Consider the following 24,427-nt stretch of genomic DNA (forward strand, 5'->3'; position numbering starts at 1 on the left):
CACTCGAGACTTGGTGTCTCAATTGAGCCGCCTTTCCTTCGGTGTCAAAACGTAAGCCCGACACCAAATAATCCACATATGCTTCACGCTTGGTTTCGATTTATGCACAATTTTGAACGGTGCTTGTTCTTCATTTTTGGTGATGGGAGGCGATACTTGACATTTATTGCCATCATGGCAGCTTTGCTCCGAAAGCATTTATCAAGCTTGGCGTGATTAAGCCTACTGCTTCCAAAAGTCACAATCGGATGCATGTGCGCTCAGATATTTCGTAGGATTGATGTGCATATGGAATTGTGAGTTGCTGCTCGATGCATCCGTCCTCGTGGATCATCTTGAGCGTGAGTTACCAACTCGCGGGCTTCGTCATGTCGTACAAAGTTTTCCTTTTTATCGAATTGCGTCTAGTCTTTGAGTTTGAATGTCTTGATTGCACCCTTGCTGTCCCACCTGGCTTGATAGCATATTCCCTTCATACATTCTGGTCTCGTCCACAACCAGAAGAAGGTACCTGCTTCCACCAAGCGATACTTGCTCCATTAGACTGCAAATAACGAAGTGTGAACGCTCGAATGCGGCGTACTGACGCTTGCCAGGGTTGCTCGGGTAATGACCAGCTTACTATCTTGCCACCCGCGACAAACGCTTGACAATGTAGACATTGATGTAGCAGAGTCGTCTTTTAGCATTCCAAAACCTATCTTTTTGCAAAGAGCGTCATTTGGTACACGGTGCATATGCGCATGTAAGTCAATCTTATTTCAACCATGTTGACAGATGCTGTGAGGTCACCACGTGCTCGATTATAGTGTCGATATCCATGATAGCAGTCTTTTTTTCGGCTACGATTATTTCGCCACAGTCAAGGGTCAGAAAAATGTAGCTTGTCGTAACAAATGTGGTGAGGAGCACCACTATCGTAGCTCATATGCCCAGCATTTTTTTCAGAAGGTAAATTGCATTTCAGGAATTTTGCAAATGCGATTGGATCGTTCTCGTTACCGTAATTGTAACTATCTCGTACGTTGCGTCGCGTCAACGATTATGCACACCGCATCGAGCTTCTCGATTGTCGTCCTTTGCCTTCGCCCAGCTTCGTTCTATCGTATGGATCAATTTTCTCGACCCCGTCAAATGCCTTCCGATGATTGGTGACTCAACACTATTCCGCATCGTTCTTAAAAAGATTCGACAATGGCCGTGCCATTTCTGCGGTTCAAGTAGTTGGCGAGGTGCGCAAGTAGATGTCGAGGCCAAGCCACTTGCGAAAGTCGTTTTGGCTCTTTGGAACCGTCCAGTTGACATTGGCCTTGACCTTGGCGAGATCCGCTCGAAGGCCACGCTACCCAATGAAGCACTCTAAAAAGGGAATTTGATATCGTCAGATCCGGGGATACACATATTTGCATTAGCATACAGCTCATTTGTGCGCATGCACTTAAGCACCGCTTTCAAATAGACAATTTGGCTCTCTTCATCCTTCCTCCCGTGCTCCCACGACTGCGGATGAATATATAGTCGAACTATGTCTGTGCATACATCCGATGAGGCCTGAACAACTGCGTCACAAGCGATAAAATGCTGTTGGCGCATTTGACAGCCCTTAGGGCATCACCAGCCACTCCCAGAGCATGCCGCTTGGAGTACTCACCGCTGTCAGCAGAATATCACTCGCTCTCATCAGTAATTGGGAGTACCCATCGACCAAGTCGAGTGCACTGTACTTTGTACATTCAACCATGTTGTTCTGGAGAATCGTCGTCTGTGCTCCGCAGTCTTCGTCCAGTGGATAACGTGCCACTTCACGCGCGTCTGAAGGGCCTTACCCAAAATTTATCGGACCTCGTCCGACCATGCCACTTGTGGCATACAACGACTACTTCAAAACGTTAGCAGTGCTCAGTAGGTAACGCGCCACTCCATGTTCATCCCGCGATCCATGCTGGGGACTCCTGTCCGATACACCTTCGGTGTCTACCAACTCGGATACTTGACCGTTTCGGTCTAATGCCCGCGCCAATAGCTTTTATGCGTTTCGGCAGAGGTGGGTTCATGACTCGCCAGAAGATCCACCAGGAGACGTGCACGTAGCGCCCAAGGTCTTCGACCTCCAATCAACCCCTGGCCCATGATGTTTTAACCATGCCATAAAAATGATAAGGTCTTACGTTGAATCCAAGTCTAAGACTGAGCAGCGTTCCAAGTCATTAAGGTCAAGAACCTTGATATCGAGGTCCACAGGGACCTTCGGCACCGTTACACATGTTTCCGTCGCTAAGCGAACAGCGACGATGTCGCTCAGCCGCGCTTTCAGCGCCTCAGCATACGCTCACTTCTTCAATCGTGGAGCATCGAGTATAATTGCCCGGCGCCCCGGAGTTGATCAGGATCATCCATTGCTCTTCATAGTCCGTCACGGTCGCATCCACGGTGAGCAAGCCCGGCCTGCATACACGTTCCGTATTAAAGAGCACGGGATATTCGGGGCTGGACCCTGCTGACCTGTACCTCCTTGAGGCTCAACAGAACTAAGTTCTTCCCCAAAAGACCGCCCCGCTTCTACTTTTCTCGCGACAAACAAGACGAGTGGTGAGAGGCAGGTCGTCGGTACGATATACCTTGACGCGCCTTGCGCAGGGGACAACCAATCCGAAAATGATGGGTACAAAACGCCATCGTGTGTTGGAACACTGCTCGGCAGCTTGGAGCTCTGCCTCCTTCTCCTCCTCCTCAGCATAGCTGAGCTCCATCGGCTGAGGCCCGCTTGACGAACTGCTAGAGTGAGCATTCCAACCAAGTCACGCCAACTTACTGTTCAATTTGACATTCAATGCCACATTCACTACTTGTTTGACACGGAAGACTACCATTCTGACAAGGTCAGTGCGAAGGCCCTCCCTAAAGACGGTCACTGTGATAGCCTCGGTAAGATGATCGGCTGCCATACCGGCAATGAGAGTACGCAACTCGTGGGCAAAGCCCGCTAATTTCTTTTTGTTCTGTCGGGCGGCAGGGAAACGCGATCGCGCGCGATATGCCTGATTAAGCGGCGAGAACACTCGTGAAGCCGTAGCCTCAGCTCCGTTCAGGAAGACAACACCGCTAAAACTACGTTATTAACCGAAGTACCGCCCATTTGTGCCCATTCTCGCGCTCGACCACTGAGCTTGAAGATAGTTAGCGTCGCGCGCTGTTGCTCAGTCTGGAGCACGGCAGACGCCATGGCTAAGTCGACCTTTCTCACTAAGAGCAGGAGATTCTCTCCATCCTTGCCTTCGAAGGTACCATGAGCGGCTTGGATCGAAGGGAGGCATCCGTCGTCGACGGTGGACGTATTCGATGCCAACATCCTCTGGTACAGGGGCTCTAGCAGAGCATTTTCAAAGTTTGAGAACGCCTCTATGCGTCGGATCTTTGGAAAGCGAGGTGTTACAAGCCCTCAGGACCAAGCAGAGACATCAGCCTTTTAAGCCTGTCCTGCATGCCCTGGGACATATAGGAGAACTGCTCCATCCTCACAGAGAATCAGTTGTAACGACTCAGGCGTAGATTGACGGCAAACGCTACCAAATGCAAAGGGCTGCCGTAGCTGTTTTGCTTAAAGAAAGCAAAGCTAAGGTCGGTGACCTTCGTTCTAAACGTAGAACTAGTAGGTGCGTAGCAGATCGTCAATCTGCGTACTCCAAGAATAGCTACAACCTTAATCCAAGGCTGATTACTTCTTCCGTTTAAAAATGTAAACTGTACTATTTCTTGTTTTCATTTGCCGCAAAGCCGCCTATATCTAAATGTACAGGGTCTGTATAGTAAGACCTAATTAAATGTATAACTACTGGCTGTTCCAGCCACGTACTGACTTCTTGTTCAAGTGTAGCCACGCCATTGTGTGGTCACATCATTTTGTAGAACCCATATTGTGTGCCCCACACCCTCACATTAGGGTACGTAAAATCTTGTTACACTCCAACTGTTCTCAGTAGCTATGGATTAACAAGCCGCCGGGATAGGCGTGGCCTTATGGCCGACGGCCTGCAAGCCATACTCGGTGATTGTTGATGAGATGACTTTTGGAGTCACGACCTAGCACCCGCATTCTCATTATGGCAAGCAGTTTTTGCTTTTACGATAATCTCCGCAGGAATGATATATTCTCTACGCTTGCACTTCGTGGCCGTTCCCCTAGCGAAAGGTGGTATAAAACTCCACTGTTGAGCTACCAATGAGGTCTAACTTGGTTCTGATGAGCTGGACCTGCTCAGTAAGCCGTACATGACTGTCCGCAAGCACAAGAACTATCGTGTCTGCAAAATAGTTTCTCAAAATAAAATTCGCCGGGATTATGGATTCGGTCCATCCGCTTTCGTCGGCCGCGCGGCGGCAAACCATTAAAAACCTTCGAGTATGGAATTACTGCTCAATAAGCACGCTAAAGTTTTGGGTGAAGCCGATGAAAGGCCGCTAAGAACTGGTGATGTAGTTTACGGCGGTTTGGTGAGAGACAGCTTTCTAGTCACGTTTCATCACAAGACACAAGAAGCTTCAAAAACGCTGTCTCCGCATGTTACCACTTCTCAGGTGGACCACTTGCGCCTAGAGCAGCAGTGGTCGGATCAATTCATACCCTGCTTGAGAATCGTACCTCTAGGAACCCAATACGAGGTCCAGCATCTACCTCAAGCAAGATTGTACTGGAATCGTGAGCTTTGTGACTTGTCCACCCTCTTCTATCGCGCCCCACGGGTAGGAGACAAAGTCGTGCGGCGCATCGGGCGGCGCATCGGGTTTCCAGCTTGGAAGAAGAGCCCAACTATGTTTCTGATTCGAAACCCGACCAGATAGTGAAACAACAGGCTCGGTATATGAGCAGGACACTTGTATTGTAACCTTGGGGTGAGATGAGTGCCAGCCTCGACGTCAAATCGCGCTATAAATTTTTCAAAGCATGAAGCCATTTTTGAAAGTCTGCTCTTGATGTAATCGTATGTAAGCCGCAAATCCTGAAAGCTGACATTCCACCTCATCTTTTCCTAAAAAGAGCCGTATAGTTCTCGGCTGTGACATTAAGCTGTAATACTAGAGTCTTATAAAGAAATAAAAGCTCCGGCCGATCCAATTCTAAGCTGTAACCCTGAAGAGGTATGATATCTTTGGGTCGAAAATATTCACGAAGGGTTTTGTGTACGCGTTTCGCTCTCTGACTGAGTTGGAGGGCCACACACATACGTTATCGAGCCATGTGGTCAACAAAACAAGCTTCTAGCGGTGGATATGCTGCTTTATTGTTTGCCTTGGAGCATGGCTTTCTGTGAAGATGGTTAATGACGCAGATAGTTTATGGCGAAGACGGCTGACTCACTTCTTGTTAAGGGAGGGTGTAGCTCGGTACCTTAACACTTGAGACATTGCTGTTCAATTTGAAAGAAATGCTCAAATGTATCTCAAATTGTGATGGAGTCCCGCGGTCAACAAGTAGGTAAAGTCCGACATTAGCGTGATGATAATTCAAAAAGGCGGGTCTGTAGAGTAGCTGCGGCAGCCTTTCGATATCGAAGACGGTTTTGCAGCTGTAAATCTACCAGCATAAATTTGTTAGAATTACTCGCATAATTAAACTTTACCCGATAAATTGAGTTTAGTTCTTGACTAAATCGTGGCTCTCATCCTCGAGAAAGCGTCTGAGCCATTTTTATGCGATGAACGCGGACTTCACAATTTGCAGGTTTTCTTCGCAAGGTGCCACAGCAACCTCATTTCACTCATGATTTGTGACAGGTGTTACGAACCAGGCCACTTAATCACAATAATCATGACCGCAATGATTTTCAACACAATTGAAAGTGGTATACACACGCGAAGTGATGTCGCACAAAAATCATTATTATTTCATTTATTACGTTCTGACCGCAGCTCAGTGTAAACTGTAAAATTAGCTAGCGTCTGCGCGTTCGGGTTTACGTTTGTAAATTCGCGAGGATAATAAAATTTTTGGGGAGATATGCGTGCTTAGAAATTGCTGATGTGAAAAGCCCCCCGAACACGTCAGAGTGATATACTCAATGTTAAACCTAAGCGTTGTTCTGCGTGAATGTAGTCCATTCGCTTTAACAGATACTTGCTGTGTTTTTATAGTAATAACGGCGAGTCGTAAACCTCGTCAACGAAAACAAGCTTGCTATGCAAGACATGTCTGGATCATTAATCATACCAGCGTAAAGTGCCCCTTGCATATAGCTCGTCTGGGGTTTCAAATATGACGATGACCGCTCGTAATAGACGAAGAAGGAACTGGAGGTGCCAGTCGTATATCGCACGCCATCCTAGTGGTCAACATTCGGATCAATTTGCTCTAGCAAACCGAAGTGGCTAAAATTTGGGTCACATCTTCAAAGCGGAGAATAAGAAGTCAAATCATATTCTACCGCGCCTCGAACAATACGATCTGAGGTTGAGCCATCGCATTTGATCATGATCGATATATAGCTTAAGCTAGCACATATAGAGCGGAAGCTTCATTTGCTCCCGCTGAAACTGTCAGGAATAGAACTAACTCCCATTCTAGCTAGATCTTAAATAATTTAATGTAGCTATGCGCCATCTCGCACTAAATTCTGCAGTCACCCCATGTGAAGATAGATAAACTTTGATAAAAAAAAATTCCTTTTCACATCCGCATAAAACGCTTAATTCTTTCTGACTAGAGCTTTTGCCATTGCTTCCGCATTTCTTGGATCTCAGCAATTGTTTCTCGTCGTTGACGCATGATGCCAAATCGTTTTGAAATAAAATCCCCATTTCGTTATGAATTGTCGAAGTGTAGTCGGGATGATATCGGCGGGTTGTTCAGCATCGATATCGTCCCAACATCACGACCCGATATTGTAGGAATGGGCGCACAAGATTAAACCAGAATCATTATTTCAAGACATAACTTGCGGTGTTTAGAATAAACTCAATTTGTGAAAGCATGTCGCTCCCGTACAGTGGTAAATACGCGCGCACGTGCTTTTGAAGTGTACGCTTTACTACGCAAGTAATCAGCTCCTTTTGATCATTTGAGTGTGGATCGTTCGCTGTTTATTCAGCCAAGTGGGTTCATTTCGAGCAAAAATCATTAAAATATTGCCGAAACGGGGGGATGAGTTTGTACAACACAGGCTTGTTGAAGATAGGTTTGGCCACGAAACAACTTGGACGTATTCTCAACGGTGACGATGGCGCTGATCCAACGAGGTGGACCTTTTTTACGAGCAAGGCACAAAGATCCTAATCAAAACCGTCTTCAGGAAGACCAACCATACAATTCATACCGCTCGAGTGTCATATCTCAGCAGGAGCCGAAACTAGCAGCGAGATTTTTATTCTCAAATACGTTTTCGTACATGCTCTGTATGTATTTCTCTATGAAAATGTTATTCTGAAAGACATCAATCAAGATTTGCATTTGCGATTACTACCATGGGATACAACCCCCTTCGTTGTGTCATCCTGCGTACCCGTGCTGCAGTACAGCAAGCCTTCAGATAACTTACAGAGGTATAAACACAGTTTTGGACGGTTGGAAACAGCTGTAAAGTTCTTCTTCTATAACTTTCAATCGGCGCGCCTCTTACTAATATACGACACTACATCGGTGTGTGACGTCACCATTGTCAGTTTCGACCGGGCGACGCGAAAGCGTGTCCGCTCTCACATACAACGTACTCTACCTCAAGGTTATACTTGACAATTAAAGACAATCAATTAGCCATTTTGCGAGAGAAGTATGGCGATGACAGACGAAGACCGAAGCATCACAGACGACGTCAAAGGTCGCTGGTCGCTTTGGATTAGTAAGGGGTGAAATGAGAGCGTTTAAGGTTTGATTAAAGGCTAGATAGCCGCATCTTTTGTCCCCAAAATCATTTATCAAGAGTTTATTCTATATAATTACACTCACCTAATGAGATCAATACATATAAATGACCGAGCTGACTAAATTTTTTAAATTTGCTTTTAGCCGAGCCTTGTAATTTTAGAGCATCGTATAATTTTATTGAGAATGGCTTCGTTGAACCAATAAGCATCGACGTCGGATATCGACGGGGCTGACGCTTTGATCACATGCCACTCTCTCTCACCCCATGGGACATTGGATAGCTACAAAATAACAACAATTGAAATATGAACTATACATATTACTCTTCGCACTCTAAGCCTTGTTTTGTTTTCAGGTTTGGTTCGCCTAAAATTCACAAAGCAAAGAACTATGAATGTAATCTTAAACAACATTACCAACTAAATTGTAAAGCAATACATCATGTTGATTTTGCCTTGCAGTCATTCGATATCACTGTTTACTTGAAAGAAAAAAACCGCTCTACAAATTTGACACGATATCTCGTTGTATCAGCATGTGATATCCTAGTTAAACCGTTTAACAGATGGACTGATGGTCACCACAGGATTCCGCTTGATATATAAGATAAATTCATACAGAAGTGTGAACGTATTTATTTAAATAGCAACTACATTGCGGCTTTTGCGAACTGTTTTTCTGCCGAACCAGGTTTAACGCGCTTGGTTGATAAAATCATCTACCCGCAAGGAAAAGTTATAAGTGCTAGAACTACGCCAAAGCGTTCGGAATTCTTACGGCCGGTATGTTGGCTGATCTTTGACTGAAATAAATAAGTGTTACGGCATTTGTGGCGAATCTCCATCAAGTGCGGCTAAAGCGAGAGTTTCCTGACAAGCTCAGCCTCTTTGATTTGGTGAGCGTCGCACCGAAGCAACACACATCTTCCGTACGCAATGGTGGGGTAAGTGTGTCCAAGTAGGGCTTTAAAAGCGCGTTAGAAGCTTTTCGAGATCGTCCAAACAAGTATGACGAGAATGACCTGAGAGGCGTCGTGATGATCCTGCCGGAGTCCTGGATATTTATACTCTCCGTCCGATTTTCCATTGGTAGAGAGACATCATTGGTAAAGGGTACACCGAGCCGATTCAACGGGTTGCCAAACACCTTGCACAGCGGGAGCTATGATTTGTAAAGCGAATGGCTCAATTCGAGCGTTTAGCGATGTAGATTTGAAACTTTATCCATTATGCGGCTTTACAGGCCACTTTACTGCTGCGGACACCAGAATACAGTGATGTTTAGCATTGACTCTCGAAGTACAAAGCGTGACATTGACGTCGAGTTGGGCCTTTACCCTGCCGCCACTATACGCTGCCGACAGCGATGCTCATATCCATGAGCATGAAAATACACTTACAGGTCATATCAATATAAAGAGCATGAACGGGATCGAAACGTTAACAGAAAGCGCGGTGCAATACACGACCATGTGTCGAGCCCCCACAATCAATACAAAAGTACGGAGAGTCGTACGTGTCAGCGACGCGAGGACAATCTTCGGAAGATAAAAGCGTTCAGCTTTCCAGCACTCTCGAAGTGAAACTAGTCACTCCAATTTATTAGGTTCTGTTATATTTTTGGCAAATACACCAAGCCAAGTCGCTCCACATAAATTTCCCCATCGAATAATGCCGGTAGAGGCGACCTCTGTGGACGGTTCTCATAGGCTTAAATTGGCTGAGCCGCGTCGACCCTCTTCCAACATCTCAGCACAAATCCGCTGAGGACACCGGATGTTTTGCCGTATATCAGAGAAGCTCGAGAATCTGCACAACCCGATCAATCGGCTGGAGGGGCTAGAGGTACTTCAAGCGGTTCCAAACATAATCGAACCTTTTATAGCGGGATGTAGTTTAGTCTCTTGGTGGCTTGAGACTTTTCGCTTCCGTGTGACTCAAGAGCGACAAAAAGCGATACGGCTATAGTAAGGTCGCGAAAACGTGATTCTTTTTCCTTGATATTAAAAGTGTAGCTCAATTATTTTCTGCTACAACCGTAAGGGGTCAAATGCAGCAAGTTTGCATTTTTAGTCTTGACGACAGCAGACAGTGCATGTTTAGGTAGGTTTATGCATTTTATTAAACATCTTTACCGGGAACAAATGCATTCGTGTGTTTTGCCTATTTTTTGTATCTTCTATAGCTTTTGTATATTCTGTATTTCAGTCATAGCGTCCCACATTAACACATAATGCCTAACCTTTTTGCGATAAAATGCTCAATTCTGCTACGGAAAGTAGCCCGCATCAGAGCATCTAGTCGATGAGCATCGACACCCCTCAGACCGGAAAACTACTTTGTGAACAAAGCGCGGGAATAAGCCAAACTATCCGTAATCAATAATGTGAAGTCAATACGAGCTCAATGAGTGGAGCCATGTCTCTTCAGCACCGGTGCAAGCGCTTCGAATGATACCCTTCCTCATGCAAATAATCAGCGACATGCAAATAATCAGCGATGGACAAAACCGATCTGTTGCAATGTACCTTGCGCATTTTTTTTGCAAATTCTGCTGTAAAGCGCGGGTCTCGCTCGAAAAGGGTTAATTGCCACCGGAGGTTGGCAAAATGTAATATTTAGGAATATTTTATCTTCACCGGAGACGGTGGCCGAGAGATGAGTTAATTCGCCTAATTATCTGCAAAGACTACAATACCGGGATCAATAAAACCTTCTTTCAGACAACCAGATCAATCTACCAGGCTAATCAAGGTGCTGAAGCGTGCGGAAAGGATTTTACTCCCAACAGGATTCGATGTGTGCAAATCAGTGCTTATCCATTCGTAGATGTTGAGTCACCAATATATAGCGCTCATTGAGTTGCTCGTGTTCACCGGTGTAGGAACATTGAGACTTTTTGATAAAAAGTGGATTATGATGTCTCTCATAGATATCCTATTATGTATCTAAAGAAAAAATAGTATGGGCTTACAGCTCTGATTTGGTAAAACAGTGGAGGCCCTGTAGGTTTTGTGCGTCGCGATTCTGTCAAAAACAGTAGACTGTAAAATCGGCATTCAAATGGTCATCTAATGATACGATATCCATGATTATTTCAACGATGGCTCTCGGGCGATAAATAAACCTTCGAGTTTAGTTTGAATGCTTTGACATCGCAGAACTTTGCTTGGTGCTGGAACCAAATTTGAGATTTGTTATCGTTCGCAGTATAAGGCGCCAAGAATGCCACGACATCGCGTTGACCGAAAGTAAAAAAGCTAGGTGCCAAACATCGCGTTGACCGAAAGTAAAATGCTAGGTGCCAGGCACTTTTTTCTGGAGGAACGATGGCGAGTCATGACGAATCTCATCTGCCATGGAGCAGCAGCACTTTGGCACGGGTACGAAGCTACTATGGTTTCCGTGGAGGATAATGGATTGTCAAAAATTGACAACAATGATATTGCTAGATGCGACGAGCAGAGCTAGGTAGGCGGAGGCGATTGTAAGGGACGGTCTTAGAATTTAACGGAAATAAGCGATTGTATATCGCGGTATCCGGAGTGTATTTCCGTTGAATTAGGAACAAATGGCTAAATATATTTTATCGCTGGCGAGACGGTCAAGCAAAGCTGTCCCCTGTGTCAAGGCTGTTGACTAATGAGGGGCAACTGGGTGTCACAGTCTCCCTTGTCAGACTCAGTAAAATAAAAGAATGACCACCTCCTGATAGTATAAGGCCCAGACCTTGAAATCAGAAGAACCACCTTTTTGTTTTGATATCATGGTACCGCCATGCGAAGCAGTGAATCTTTATGGGTCAGTTGAATGGAGTGACCAGGGTAGCTATTTGATTATGAAATTTCCAAACTATTTCCAGCAAAAGTTATTTGGGTCTCGAGGGATTGTTCCCCGAGAAGAAAAGTGATACGATTGGTGCTAAAGGAAGAGCTCATCTTGTCATGCGTCACGTTTTTTTGCCATCGTGAACGCTCGAGCACAGAAAGCGAAGAGTAAAACAGCATTAATAGTGGCCTTACGATTCCTGTGAATCCTATTTTTCAGGATCATCACGACGTGACAACAAGGAATCCGCCACGCGGATTACATCCGAATAAAAGATTGTATCATGAATTTGACATGATTTCCAAAAACAAATATTGCGTCTCACGGCAATGCCCTTACCAAAAAAATGTGCCGTCATTGACGGTTTCTTCTTAGCGTATCTCGAAACACGTTTGGTGCGAAATATAAATATCTACTCTCCCAGCACCGACTGTGTCAGAAAGTCTAACATAAATTGTCGATTCGTGGATGCTTTTAACAATCTTAATGCAGCCCGATTTCATATTGCTTTCGGCCTGATTACTAACGAGCGATGTCTCTCTGGGTGGTGTGATTATTACGATCAAATGTCTCCAGAAGTGGCTAATTATCCCATATATACTTTACAAGACACCAGCGACGTCAAGCATGGACGACGCAGATATTCAGGTCACATCGTGGTTTTGCACAAGTCAACTAACCAAATTGTTTGTAATCATTTATAAGTTTTTAGCAAAGAAAGTCAGATGTAGAGAGCCGCGTCAAACAATTGTGAGAATTGCTCGAGAGAAGGCGCGCAAATAAGCTGTTTGTCGATGTACTCTGGCGCCGACCTAGCTCCTTATTTAATTTATTCATTGGGAAGCAGGGACTACAAGCAGTCCCGCAAAATGACAGGCAGTTGTGCATTTGCCGGTACCTCTGTCTTAAGGTGCCTGAAGGATGTGGCTTGTTACTCGCAAGTGCAGTGCTGACAAAGCTGACGTGGCATGATCTATCCCCAACTCTATCTTTATAACCTCAAATGCTGATGGGTTGCGGCAAAAAAAGGCAGCGCTTAAAGATGTGAGAAAGTCTGATGAATGCCCTATTCTTGCTTTTTCACATACAAATTGGCCATCCCACATCGTGGCGAATCGGCTTTTGCAAAAGATTGCGCTTCAAGGTTGCGCTTTGCTATAAGCAGATGCCAATAAGTATGAGCGCGTGGTTGCTTTGGAGCATGCCATCTTAAAGCTATCGAGAAGATCAATCCTGTCCATGACGAAAGATACTCACAACGAAGTTGCCGCTCGTCAAGTTCAGGATGCACCTACTGGGCTCTATACCGTTTGCGCTGAATACAAATCATTATCCATTACGCACAGCAACGTCGTCAACACATCACTAATGTGATGGTGAACACGCTTTTGCATCTACCACACTAGAAGCTGTCGCATGTCACAGTGGTGATGTCGTGCATTGATGGTGCGATGCGTAGTCAGACGCAGCATGTTTCGATGATAATGTGCGGTCCCACGCCTTCATTGCTTTGCCTTATCCCTACGCTTGCTGTAGTAGAACACTGACCCACAATACACTCAGTGTGCAGTGGTGCCGCATGTACATAATATGATAAGATGGCAATAAAAAAATACATGACGCACGGTGAGTGCTACGTATTGGTGGCCATCATGTATAAGCGGGTATGTGCGTGCGACTGAAATATGCCGAAAGCTTGTTTCTCGCCATACGCGGCGGTAATTTTGGCCGGCCTGCCGGTTCCGATAGTGTGCTGACAGGGCGTCATTCTGAACTCTATTTTTTGGGGTTTCAAAGGACCGTTTAATAATTTCGATACAGTTGTTTCGTGAACAATTTGAGCAAGATGGCTTGTCTCGCTGCTGTCAGCGACAGTGTGAATAATGAGGATAAAGTCGAGCAGAAGGCCTACTTGCACAAGTAATTAGGAATCTGCACAGTGGGGCGAGCAGCTACAGACTGTTTGAAACTGTTATCCTGGTGTGATGATTTGGTCGAGATATGACGCGATGCTTGCGCTTGCAGTAGAATTAGCGAGGAAATCGATCTCATTATTTTTGTGATTTCTACGGCTGCCAATAAAAACGAACACGAAATCCGAAAATTGTACAGTGGGGATGCTGAGCGCAGTGATCGCCTCCTTTCTGGGTGATGGCTAAGCCAAGCGAAATTGGGGGTTGTTTGATCAAACTTTAGACAGTCACTAATACCGTAGCCATCGGACAACACCTTAGCATCCTCAAAGAGCACCTTTGACCGCATCGGTTACGAAGACCGCGCTTTTATTGGGTGATCGTTAGGCTATCCGATTTGATCTCAGTGCAATTGTGCACTATAAGAGTAGTCACCGTATAGTGCAGAGGCGTAATAATTGCTTAATAAGCAGGCTTTTGCGCAGTGTTTAAAATGACAAAGAAAGGTTCAGCCCCGGTCTGGTTTAAATCTTAGTGGGGTGTAACGGGCGAGTACTGCAAAATTGTATATTTAACCACCTTCGGTACAATTCAACGGATTTCACGCTACACTTGGCTTAAATATGAATCAGTGCAATCATAAGATTTTCGGCGTTTATGAATATAATAGAACACTAAAGAAAGAGGATCCGTTCCGAACATGAGCTCCTTGCCGCACGTTAAATAATCAAGACAGTTTTGTAATGAAGATAGAAAGCGTACATAATCAGTATCTGTCTGGATAGAATTAATTTTGAATATATGTTCTTTTGAAATAGCAAGGCAAACTAAAAGATGCTACTTCTATAGAGACTTACGGAATAGCTGCTGACAGGGGCCTTTGAACAAACCCCTGTGATTTTTAAACGGGGACGCTTAGTAATTTAAAGCTTACTCTGTGCAGAGTGCACGGCAAACCCATTAAAGCTGCCTTCAAAATGCTGTTTCTACCTATATATACTCTTAAAGAGCTAGACGCTTTACAAAATTGGCCATCATTTTAATCTTGCTAGTTGTTTGGTTTAAGCTTTTCGGGAGGTGTCTCACCAGCGCATTTTTATCAGCGGTGAAAGCCTCCACTGTAACAGCGTTACACGTGCCCTTGAGAGAAAGGGCGGGCGGCACAATCTTGTGCGACCGTACATAGGTGTGTATTACACAGTTAGTTTAATAACGCAGTAGTGTGGCTACACCATAATAAGAAGCCACCACGTGTAGGATTGCCAGTAGTAATGCATATAACTGTATTAATCAGGTTTTTTGCTATTATTAATCAGGTTTTGCTTTATTAATCAGGTTTCGCTATATTAATCAGGTATTACTATATTGATTAGAATTTCAGGTATTGGCGGCTCTGACTCTGAACAGAATTGTTCGTTTACCTTGGTAAGGCTTTAGTACTTATAAGTAGCGGATTGCGCTCCGCTACACTAGGACTGGTATTTGGAAAGAACGTAGGGTCGGTTACATTAGCTTATCTTCCCTTAAGCAAAGAGCTACAGTAGCCCCGCTGCATTCAAGTTCTCAATACCCTGGCTCTTAAGCCGCATATTGCGTAATACCGCTGGACCATCTAAAGTTGAAGGTTTAGTCAGCGCGTCTTGCTGTCCCTAGACATGCAGATACAGTTATTTCAGGACTCGGTCGTCGAGTGGTAACAAGTGTGAACGGAGGCAGTGAGTTTGCTGTGGCTTTGTACCACGCACAGAGAGTATCTTGAGTCTGCGTGCTCGTGGTAACAAACAAACAGGCTGGATTTTACAACCACTCTTGACCCAAAATCACACAAGTTTTACAATTAAACATCAAACTTGCTGAGAAGATAACTAAACCTTCGTTTTACCAAAGCAATAATAAAACCTTACTTAGCAAATTTGTTGTGGCTAGCAACTCAAATGTCCACCTACCACCCCAATCTCGTACCTAGTGCTACAAAATTGACATCATTACGGTACTTCATCACTTTTTTCTAGATCCAGCCTTCAATGTAAGAGCAATAGTGTTTTTTACGTACAGAAAACGGGTCCCGTACCACCCTCACTTGAGACGCGAGCCTCATTTGGGTTTCAAAGCTGACGTCTTTTCTTGAAACCCAACAGACATAGTGGTAGCTCTTCGAGTTCCAGCTCAACCTTAGTATCTAGGCACATTGCTCGACGAGCCGCCAAGTTGGACACGATACTTGTAGCCGATGCCATGCTTGTTTGGTAGAGGGTGATGCGCTCATTGATGAGAATAGTCATAGTGACTCACCGAGTCTCGACACATTACCTATGGCCGTGCCGCTCTTCGTCACACTGTTCACTCTCACCTTCGCCTGACACCAGCAGAGGCTACGTCGATATGTGATCTTTACGAGCAATGTTTATTTGGTACTTTGGCCTAAGAACATAATTTGACTAATTTTTTTCGGGAATGGGTTGAGAAGGAATTGGGCCTACCAAACCTGTCTTACGAAATATGGCGGATGACTAGAACATCGCTTGATGTTTGACATAGCGTTGTTAAGCGCGACGTCGATGTCACCGTTCTAATATTCAAAATCAGTCATGATCGTGCTGATACAACTACCGGCAGTCTCGAGAAACGAGGTCGGGCTCAATTCTTTAATCCTGCCGCTTAAACACTTGTCCTACGCACCTTTTCTTTTTGGAGCATCAGCACTCTGATGTCGTACCTGATACCACCACATAGCTGTAGGTGGTACTCCTTCACGGTGGTACTTAACCAAGGCTTCTGAGTAAGTCCGAAAGACAATAGTATAATGTGTACGTAAACCAAAACAGTGGGTCCCTGGGATATATTGGGTAGCCCGAATTCAGCAGTTGAGTCAGCCCAAATATTCCGAATTATAGGCCGTCATGATTATCTAAGTGCATTTTATTAAATATCACTTTTGCAATATAATCGTAGAATAATTATCAAAATTTACATTTAGTCGAGTCTGATCCTGGAGCCTTTCACATTTACTTATCCTCTGATTTACAGATTAACAATTCCCTAAACGTCAATGGTTACCCGCAGCAAGCCAAGCGTATTTGCGGCCTTCGGCCACATGCGCGTCAGTGATGTGCTAGACTCCGAAGACGAAAGCGCTGAAGAGCGACTGCAAGAGCGCAAGGAAAAGCAGAAGCAGAAAAAAAAGTCGCGCAGTAAGAAGAAGAGCAGGCACGACCGTCGCAGACTTATGCTGATTAGCTCCTCATTACACTGACGTTAAACCGCGGTTTTGTGCATTTACAGTGACTCTGCACAACTCAAAGACTTGGCTTTTGTCTCAGCGTCTAAGCCTAGGAAGGGCAAGACCAAGACTAAGAAGTATATGACAGGGGCTAATGCACACTCTCGCTCACCTTCTGGGTCGTCAACTGAAGAAGCGCAGGCTACGAACTGCTTAGGCGACAAAAGAGAGGTGGTAAATTCTTGTGAAGGTTTTGTAGCTGATACGACCAAGCCACAACAAATGTTACAGAAGGTGAGATCAAGCAAGTGCCTGTTAAAGGTGTCGTTATGATTCTTGATGGCAATGTTGATTATTGGTCCTCACACATTGCATTTAGAGCGCTGCATTATTTTGTGATATTGAGAAAGAGCTGCAGCCTACAAATCAGCCGCAACAGACAAAGGTGATGTTGGAGTAGGAGTTGGCAGACTAGCGACTTTAAGGGCTTTACACGGTGAATATTTGACTCTAGGTCACGTCTCCACCAAAGCAACAGCAGCAGCAAAATATTGCATCGTCTCCAGGGCAGAGTGCTGGCAGGATGCAATCGTCATCAGAGACAGAGCTAGGTGCCGTATACACGCCGTCGCACATCACGATTACTCGTGTGGATGGCCAGATGAAGCGCACGGTATCAGTGACGGAAGTAATGGACCAGCTTCTCCGATACACGCAGCAGAATACGCAGCTGCTTGCGGTGCAAGAACAACTTGGGGTGCGTAACTTAATTTCGACGCGAAAGCGATGAAAAGTGCCTAATGACGTCCCGTGTGCATATGCTATCCATATTATTGACACATAGCACGCAAACCGCAATTTGCAGGACCAATTACAGCGCAGCGCTGGTACGTGCACACGTTATAGAGCGCGTACCGGCATCATCATTACTGACGATTTGTATCGTGTATGCTTTGTTTCTACCCTTTCGTGGAACAAGCAGAAATAATTAGTGGTCTGCAGAATGAAGTAACAATATTTCGACAAATGTGTCTGAATTTGCAGGCTGAAGTAAGCCGAATGTGATTTTTCGTCTGACCTCCACACTCATGGCTCACTACTTCGTGAATGCTGTCCAATTTGTGCAATAGGTTTCACTTCTGCGTTCGAACACCGCCGTACAGATCGCTCCAGATGCTAGTAGCAATCCCCAGTTACAATATCATCGCCCGCCGCCTGGCATGTCCTAGTCTAAATTGCGACTTCACTCTAATAGAAGTTTTTCATTTGCAATCAATATAGCATTAGCTCATCATCGTATGGACCTATTTAAATGAATATAATTGGCTGTGGTACGACTAGAAATAATATCGGAAGCGTAAGCCAAATGACGTTGATCACACGTTGTGCGATACATAAGCGCTTTAGAAACAGCTGGAAACAAGCTTCTACATGTTACATCGTTTGTCAAGCGTAATAAAATATAGGCGTTTGTCCGCCAGTCCAGTTTTTATGCCAGACAGGTGCTGAATTTCTTGCCGCAAGTCGAACCATGCCATTCGCTCTTCCCCACTCTACCGTGAAAGACTTCGTGTCCACGTTACCATTGCCGTATTGCATTCTTTCATTCATTAGTTTCACAGCATGGTTGGTACCATGCATAAACTCAAAAACAAATTGCGCGGAAGTCTCCTGCTCAAAAAAGAAAGCGCATACGAGCTTAACGACGACTCATTGCGACGAAAGCATACGCAGGACGAGACAGTGCGGGTGGACCGTAGCGCAACATTAACCGACACTGTGAACATGACAGACGATGTAGAGGAAATGTTTTACAACCGCTCCACGGCCACTTCAGGTATTCCGCAATATCGTACAACGGAGCAGATCCGAGGCAACAATTTGGCATTATATGCTTTGCACGAAGACTTCGAGACGCAGTCGACTGCGAGTGACGCTAGTAGCAGTTTTTCACAATTCTCGGCCACAACGCCTAGCAGCTACGCGGCCTCCACACCTGGTAATCATGCCGGAATTCACCACGACTTTTCCACGATGTACAATACGACGAGCACGTTACCTGCCATTAGCGGGGACTTTGACCTGGAGCGTCTCCACTCTGAGGTGTTAAAGATAAAGAGTGAGGTCAAAACGATCCGACGAGAAGTCATGAACGAATTGCATGTGACTCGCTACGATGTGCTTAAGGAGCTAACGCTGCTTAAAGGTGCAATCGCTCAATTAGCATCTACGAAGTCGCTCAATTCGTCCTCGTCCGTGTCGTCCACCGACAGCTCGTCCTCGGATCCGCTGTCAAGCGATGAGCGTGCGGCGCTGACTCGCCAGACGCCCACTAAAACGTCGCAGGCTACGCGTGATCGCCTCGCAGCGCCTCGCATCAATACTAATAAAGCACCACCAAGGGCTATCAGGGCCAGTGCGAGACTTACGCAGTTGGCCCCAGTGGCTGATGACGCTTTATCGACGCCATTAAATTCTCAGCAAATTAATGAATCCTTTCCGCTTATTGACTTTACTTCAGAGCTCGCTGCTCATGCTCGCAGCCTGACTCCCGGTTCTCGCTCGTGGGCACTGACCCGCATACAGGAGTGGCTTGATGCTCGGTTCCACATGGGTAACGATACTTTACTAGCTGTCGTAGGTGAAGGAGGCTCTGGCAAAAGTGCGTTCTGTGGTACGGTGGCACAGCAATTTCGCGGAAATTTGCTAGCCGCGCATTGCTGTCAGTTTGACCGCAAGAGCAAGAGCCGCCCTCGCAATGTGCTGCTGTCAATGGTACACCAACTTGTAGACAATCTTCCTCTTTTCAAGAACCAATTGGCTCGCCTTAATCTCAGATATGTGCTGGAGGAGACGGACCCCTTCCTACTGGCAAATAAAGTGCTCATTGACCCGCTAAATGCTTTGGAAGAACCCACGCACTCGACATTTATCTTAATAGACGGAATTGATCAGTGCGCGACCGGATCGAACGGTCGCAACGAGCTTCTGGAATTCATTTCTCAAATCATTTCACTGCTGCCGTCGTGGGTAGGATTTCTAGTTTCGTCCAAGCCATCGTCCAAGCTCGCCAAATGTCTACCTGTGTCGTCGGTTCTAGACTTTAGTGCCAAAAATGGGGCATTTGTAGCAGATGCATCAAGCCTTGTTGAAGATATTTCTCAATACTTTAGCGATGATGATGCAGTCGAGGCAAAGAGAATGCTCACGAAGAAGAGCGGTGGCAACTTTGCATATCTGGAATTTACCAAACAGGCTTTATCCCACCCAGGCATGGCGGTGACGAGCACAAATGGTGTCGTCCCGCTCAGTGTACTCCGTGAGCTTCCTGAGACCCTGTACGACATTTACGCTGAGATTTTTGAGGATAAGTTTGGACAGGGCCATGCTCGTGCGTGGGGCAAGGCAAAACCACTTTTACAGCTAATTGTGGGCGCAGCAGCAGGTCCTTACTCGCTCGTGACGGAAGAGCAAGCTAAAAAGCAACTTGATCTCAACGCTGACGATCTGCGGATGCTGCGTCGATCGTTCGTAGATATTGTAGCTGTAAAACATGGTGCGTACCGCATCGAGAGCTCTGCGCTGTGCGCATGGCTAAGTGACCCCGTTCGATCAGAAGAGCAGTTTTACTTTAGCATTGAAGACGCGCTCCTTGCTTTACGCAAGATGCGTCTAAATTCATCCAGTGACTCTAGTTCCGGTGATCCCGGCATCTCGTCGGATAAAAATGCGCCTGATCACAACCGCAGGTTGTCCCGGGCGAACAGCCGCGGCAAATTGCCTAACAAGTCGCAGCGTCATGAGCCACGTACCAACTTCGAAAACTATAAACCTGTAGGCATTTTAAAGCGCGGCAAGTTGTAGTATACATGCAGAGTACGTGCACTTTTTGTTGACTGAATAAATATTTGTTGTTGTTATAATTTGAGCATCCGGTGCACTTGACCAAGTCTGTTGCTACTGCCTCCACCTGTGGACGCTCGGACAGTCGACAAGACATCAGCAAAGTTGCCCAGGACTGATCGAGAAGACGAAGAAACTATGCCTTTAGTCGCGCCAGCTTCACGGCCGATCACCTCCAAAGCAGTTCGCAAGTACGACAAAGCGTCTTGAGCGGTCTCTCCTATGCTCAAGATGCCGAAGACGCCAGCTGTGAGACTATCGGCAAGTAAAAAGAGTGTACCCAAAGCTCGGCTCACGTCAAAACACACACCATGAAGCCTGCAGTTTTGGAAGAAGGTAGTATACTGCGTCGCGGTCACGTTTGGATGAAACACATACGAACACACCACATAACAGCGCGTGGCACCTTGAAATATGGCTTTGGTTAGCGAAGCTTCACGTAATAGCAAGTCCATGGCATCATGATTTCCGCTTTGTTCTGCAGTACACGCAGTCTGTAACTTTTTAGTACCAGGCACTCGGTAGATACCGGAGTTAGCGTCCAAACAGCCGCGAGTCAGCAGATGAAAGCATGCGAAGGTTGCAGCTGAATTTGTTAAAAATGGGTGTATCGCAAGGGCCCACAGTCGTACTGCAGCATTAGACTTAATATCTTGGAAGACCACAAAGTCTAAACTCACATAGCCCCAAACATTCGTTTCGGCTAGCTGCTTTCCCACAGCATTGCATGCACCCTGTATGAAATCGATATTAAAATGTTAAATGATATACACCACAGTGCCGATAGCAAGTGCAACAAACCTTGATTGCCGCATGTGGCGCCACTGTTTGCGGAAACGCAAAAATTTCAGACTTTCGACTTAATCCGCCCCTTGTAGTTGTAAGCACATTCTGCGTCGACGTCATGTGTACAGTACCATTCGGATCGACAAAAATATTTGCTCGCAAGTAAGTTGGCTCCTCCATCGAAGCAGCACTAGCTGTTGGAGGAACAGCTTCGATAACACAGCCGAAATGACCAATAGCTGCGGCATATTCTCGCCAAGTCGGATATAATTCGGTGTGTATGGGTGTCGTAAGTCGTGCTAGCTTGCCCGGACGCTCAAATTCCGTCAAAAACAGGTTAGCAGCTGCGTCCCGAGTACCAGGTTGTCGCCAATATTCTGGTGTACGCTTTTCACGGTGCAATTCACGCATCGCTTGCATGCTTGAAAGGTCAACGACCGCTTCGCCTACACCGAGAGGATCGTAGTCAAGCTTGATAAGCCATTTCGACTGGTCGATATGAGCGACAGCAAGTTTGGCAAGTGCTACAGAGATTTCATGTTCATCGTACAACTCATAAGTGCCAGTGGGGACATTTATGTCGGCTTGGATCAATAATCGCTTGCCACCTGATCGTGTGAGCAATGGCAGAGCTTGAGACGGTAGCGCACCAAGTATCGGAAGGTCTAGCGTTATGGCTAGCCGTTGATCTTCAGGACCAGGCAATCCCATTACAAGGTACGCCTCGTTACCAGCAGTGTAGTGTCGGATCCGTCGAAGACAATAGGGCGAGTAGAGTATTAACGATGAGAGTGAAAAATGAGCTGGAAACCGCGCAGCTTGCTCCGGATACACAAACTTCACGCGTGGTCGGCTGTCAGCAGGACCACTAAGTTGTAACAGTTTGTGAAAGTACTGGGAAACATCTGCTGTGAGCTCGTAAGGTGAAACATATACGAGCAGATCCACTTGCAAATCCAAGGCAGCAGCACATATCCGGGTAAGTTGAAGATTCTGCTGTACTGCGAAATTTTCAGCATTGAGACGTGAATGCTCTCCGAGTGACATTGACGGCACATGAACCACAATACGCCGGCGTGCTGCAATCTGTGACCATTGAGACTTAAATTCGTACATTCTTGCCTCCCATTTCGCTGCTTTTTCGCAGCGAATCTCTCGCAATCGAGCTTTAAGGGCTGTACAGCGACTGTAGGCACGAAAAGCAGACTGAATTTTTATTGCGTTGATATTGCTGCTACGAGATTTTACATATCGGTGATGTACCATCCACATACGGGCGCAGGCTTGTATTGTAGTAGCAGCACGATGTTTGCGATCCCTTCCATTATATCGCTGACCCGGGCGCCGCAATACCGACATCACTTGCTCTTTATTTACAATACAAGACAAAAGTTCCCGTCTTGAAAATTGAGGCTGGTTTGTTGATGCGAGTGCTATCAATCGCTGACCATCAACATGAGCCAAAGGAACAAAATATTGAAATAAAATTGCTTCCAGTGCTCGTAGAACTTCTTCAACACTTCCCCAAAGGTCGTGAACAACCCGGCGGAACGAAGTAAATTCGGGCGTGTCTCTTATAGCACGCCCCTTATAAATCAAAATCTGGTGCAAACTATAAGCATCTACTAGATCGTTATATTCACGGATTTTGGCAACGTTGACAGCCAAGTCCTTGGTGCTAAAACCTTCATCTTTAATTATGTCACTGTCGTCGGAACCCTCTTCGTCTTCCTGGTCTTCAAAAGAATGAGTGCAATTATTCTCGATGTCTTCGTTCTGATTCCTTGGGGCAGCTACGACCAACGAATTTCGCTTGGCAGGTCCAGAAGATACTGTCTGCATTATTGAGCTAAATTTTGTGTTGGGCATTGAAGCGGATACCGTGGCAGAATGATTAGGTTTAGGTGCGGATGAAGGTGTTGACGAGGTCCGAAAATCGAATTTAAGTCCTGCAAGGTTGAAGCCTATGGAGTAGACAAGCGGTGTACATCGTGCTGATCGCTTCGACCGATCGTAAATGTAGGTCGCTCGGTGTTTGAGAGCACAACCACCAGAGCCATTACTTTTTCCGTTAGGTCCTGCAAAGGCCGGAGTCAAATCTGCATACGCAGGGAGAAATCCGCGTGTGACTAAGTTTAGTAGACCACATGTAGCATCTTCTTCGCGCAGATCTGGTGTCGGTTCACTTGGGTCAGCTTTGTTAACACAAGGCAAGAGACGATAGTGCTGCGTAGTTTTTTTACGCACACGTCGAGCTCCACTTTTTCGCCGCCAGTTTTCAGGCGATGTCATTAAAGACTGCCGAATCTCTACTCTATTGTTGCGAAATTGCTGCACAGCACTCATTTATCAAACTCACCACTCAACGCAGCGACTGTCATCGATCCTTACCTGGCGGAAAAACTCCATGGAGGTTGAGTTATTATCGATTCGATTTATATGCCCAAATTCATCTGCTCTACTGTCCCCCCTTCGATGCTTTATAGGCGAAGGTGCAGCAACTGAGACAGCCGGTAGACGAGTATTGCGTTGAACCTGGCTATTATGTACACTGTTGCTGCTGTTGATTATGCCATTCAACACGAGCTCTGCCTTGGCTCGAAGTTCCGACTCAGTCTGTTGCAATAAAGCGTGAAAGGCCTGCACCTCAGCATTTGTTATTACTGAACTGTGACGCTTGGGTGATTTGTTGGCCTCCATGGATGCTGCGGCCGCTGTCATCTGCTCACGCATCGCTCGTAGCTGCTCTTGCGTCTCCAGCAGCAACCTACCCACATCTTCTACATGATAATGCTGTTGCACTTTCTCCATTCCGACAGCTTTTGCCGAGCAACAAGTGTCAACCCGCACACTCATAAAAAATTATGAGATGCTGCACTGATCAATGATAAATTTGTTTCATCGAGGCAATCTATCGATATTT

At 45.8% G+C, this 24,427-nt stretch overlaps 5 protein-coding genes across 5 annotated transcripts; 4 read left to right on the forward strand and 1 right to left on the reverse strand.

Moving 5' to 3' along the window:
- Positions 1–7,211: 7,211 nt before the first annotated feature.
- PHALS_06473 (uncharacterized protein) lies at positions 7,212–7,830 on the forward strand (the record flags this gene model as incomplete). Its single annotated transcript, XM_024719764.1, has 3 exons — positions 7,212–7,386; positions 7,434–7,567; positions 7,654–7,830. The coding sequence occupies 3 exons, from the start codon at positions 7,212–7,214 to the stop codon at positions 7,828–7,830; spliced, it is 486 nt and encodes a 161-aa protein (XP_024585031.1).
- Positions 7,831–9,276: 1,446 nt separating this feature from the next.
- PHALS_06474 (uncharacterized protein) lies at positions 9,277–9,621 on the forward strand (the record flags this gene model as incomplete). Its single annotated transcript, XM_024719765.1, has 2 exons — positions 9,277–9,354; positions 9,424–9,621. 2 exons carry the CDS (start codon positions 9,277–9,279, stop codon positions 9,619–9,621), a joined length of 276 nt encoding a protein of 91 aa, XP_024585032.1.
- A 7,335-nt stretch (positions 9,622–16,956) lies between these two features.
- PHALS_06475 (uncharacterized protein) lies at positions 16,957–18,044 on the forward strand (the record flags this gene model as incomplete). The annotated part of the gene is made up of 6 exons (XM_024719766.1): positions 16,957–17,109; positions 17,195–17,260; positions 17,330–17,572; positions 17,660–17,702; positions 17,798–17,865; positions 17,946–18,044. 6 exons carry the CDS (start codon positions 16,957–16,959, stop codon positions 18,042–18,044), a joined length of 672 nt encoding a protein of 223 aa, XP_024585033.1.
- Positions 18,045–18,438: 394 nt separating this feature from the next.
- PHALS_06476 (FOG: Ankyrin repeat) lies at positions 18,439–20,679 on the forward strand (the record flags this gene model as incomplete). The annotated part of the gene is made up of 2 exons (XM_024719768.1): positions 18,439–20,371; positions 20,432–20,679. The coding sequence occupies 2 exons, from the start codon at positions 18,439–18,441 to the stop codon at positions 20,677–20,679; spliced, it is 2,181 nt and encodes a 726-aa protein (XP_024585034.1).
- Positions 20,680–20,732: 53 nt separating this feature from the next.
- On the reverse strand, positions 20,733–24,360 carry PHALS_06477 (IQ motif, EF-hand binding site; the record flags this gene model as incomplete). The annotated part of the gene is made up of 3 exons (XM_024719769.1): positions 20,733–21,452; positions 21,520–23,835; positions 23,896–24,360. 3 exons carry the CDS (start codon positions 24,358–24,360, stop codon positions 20,733–20,735), a joined length of 3,501 nt encoding a protein of 1,166 aa, XP_024585035.1.
- Between the last annotated feature and the right edge of the window lie 67 nt (positions 24,361–24,427).

The sequence above is a fragment of the Plasmopara halstedii genome (genome assembly GCF_900000015.1).
Source record: "Plasmopara halstedii genome assembly, contig: Scaffold_2956, whole genome shotgun sequence".
Taxonomy (NCBI): domain Eukaryota; phylum Oomycota; class Peronosporomycetes; order Peronosporales; family Peronosporaceae; genus Plasmopara; species Plasmopara halstedii.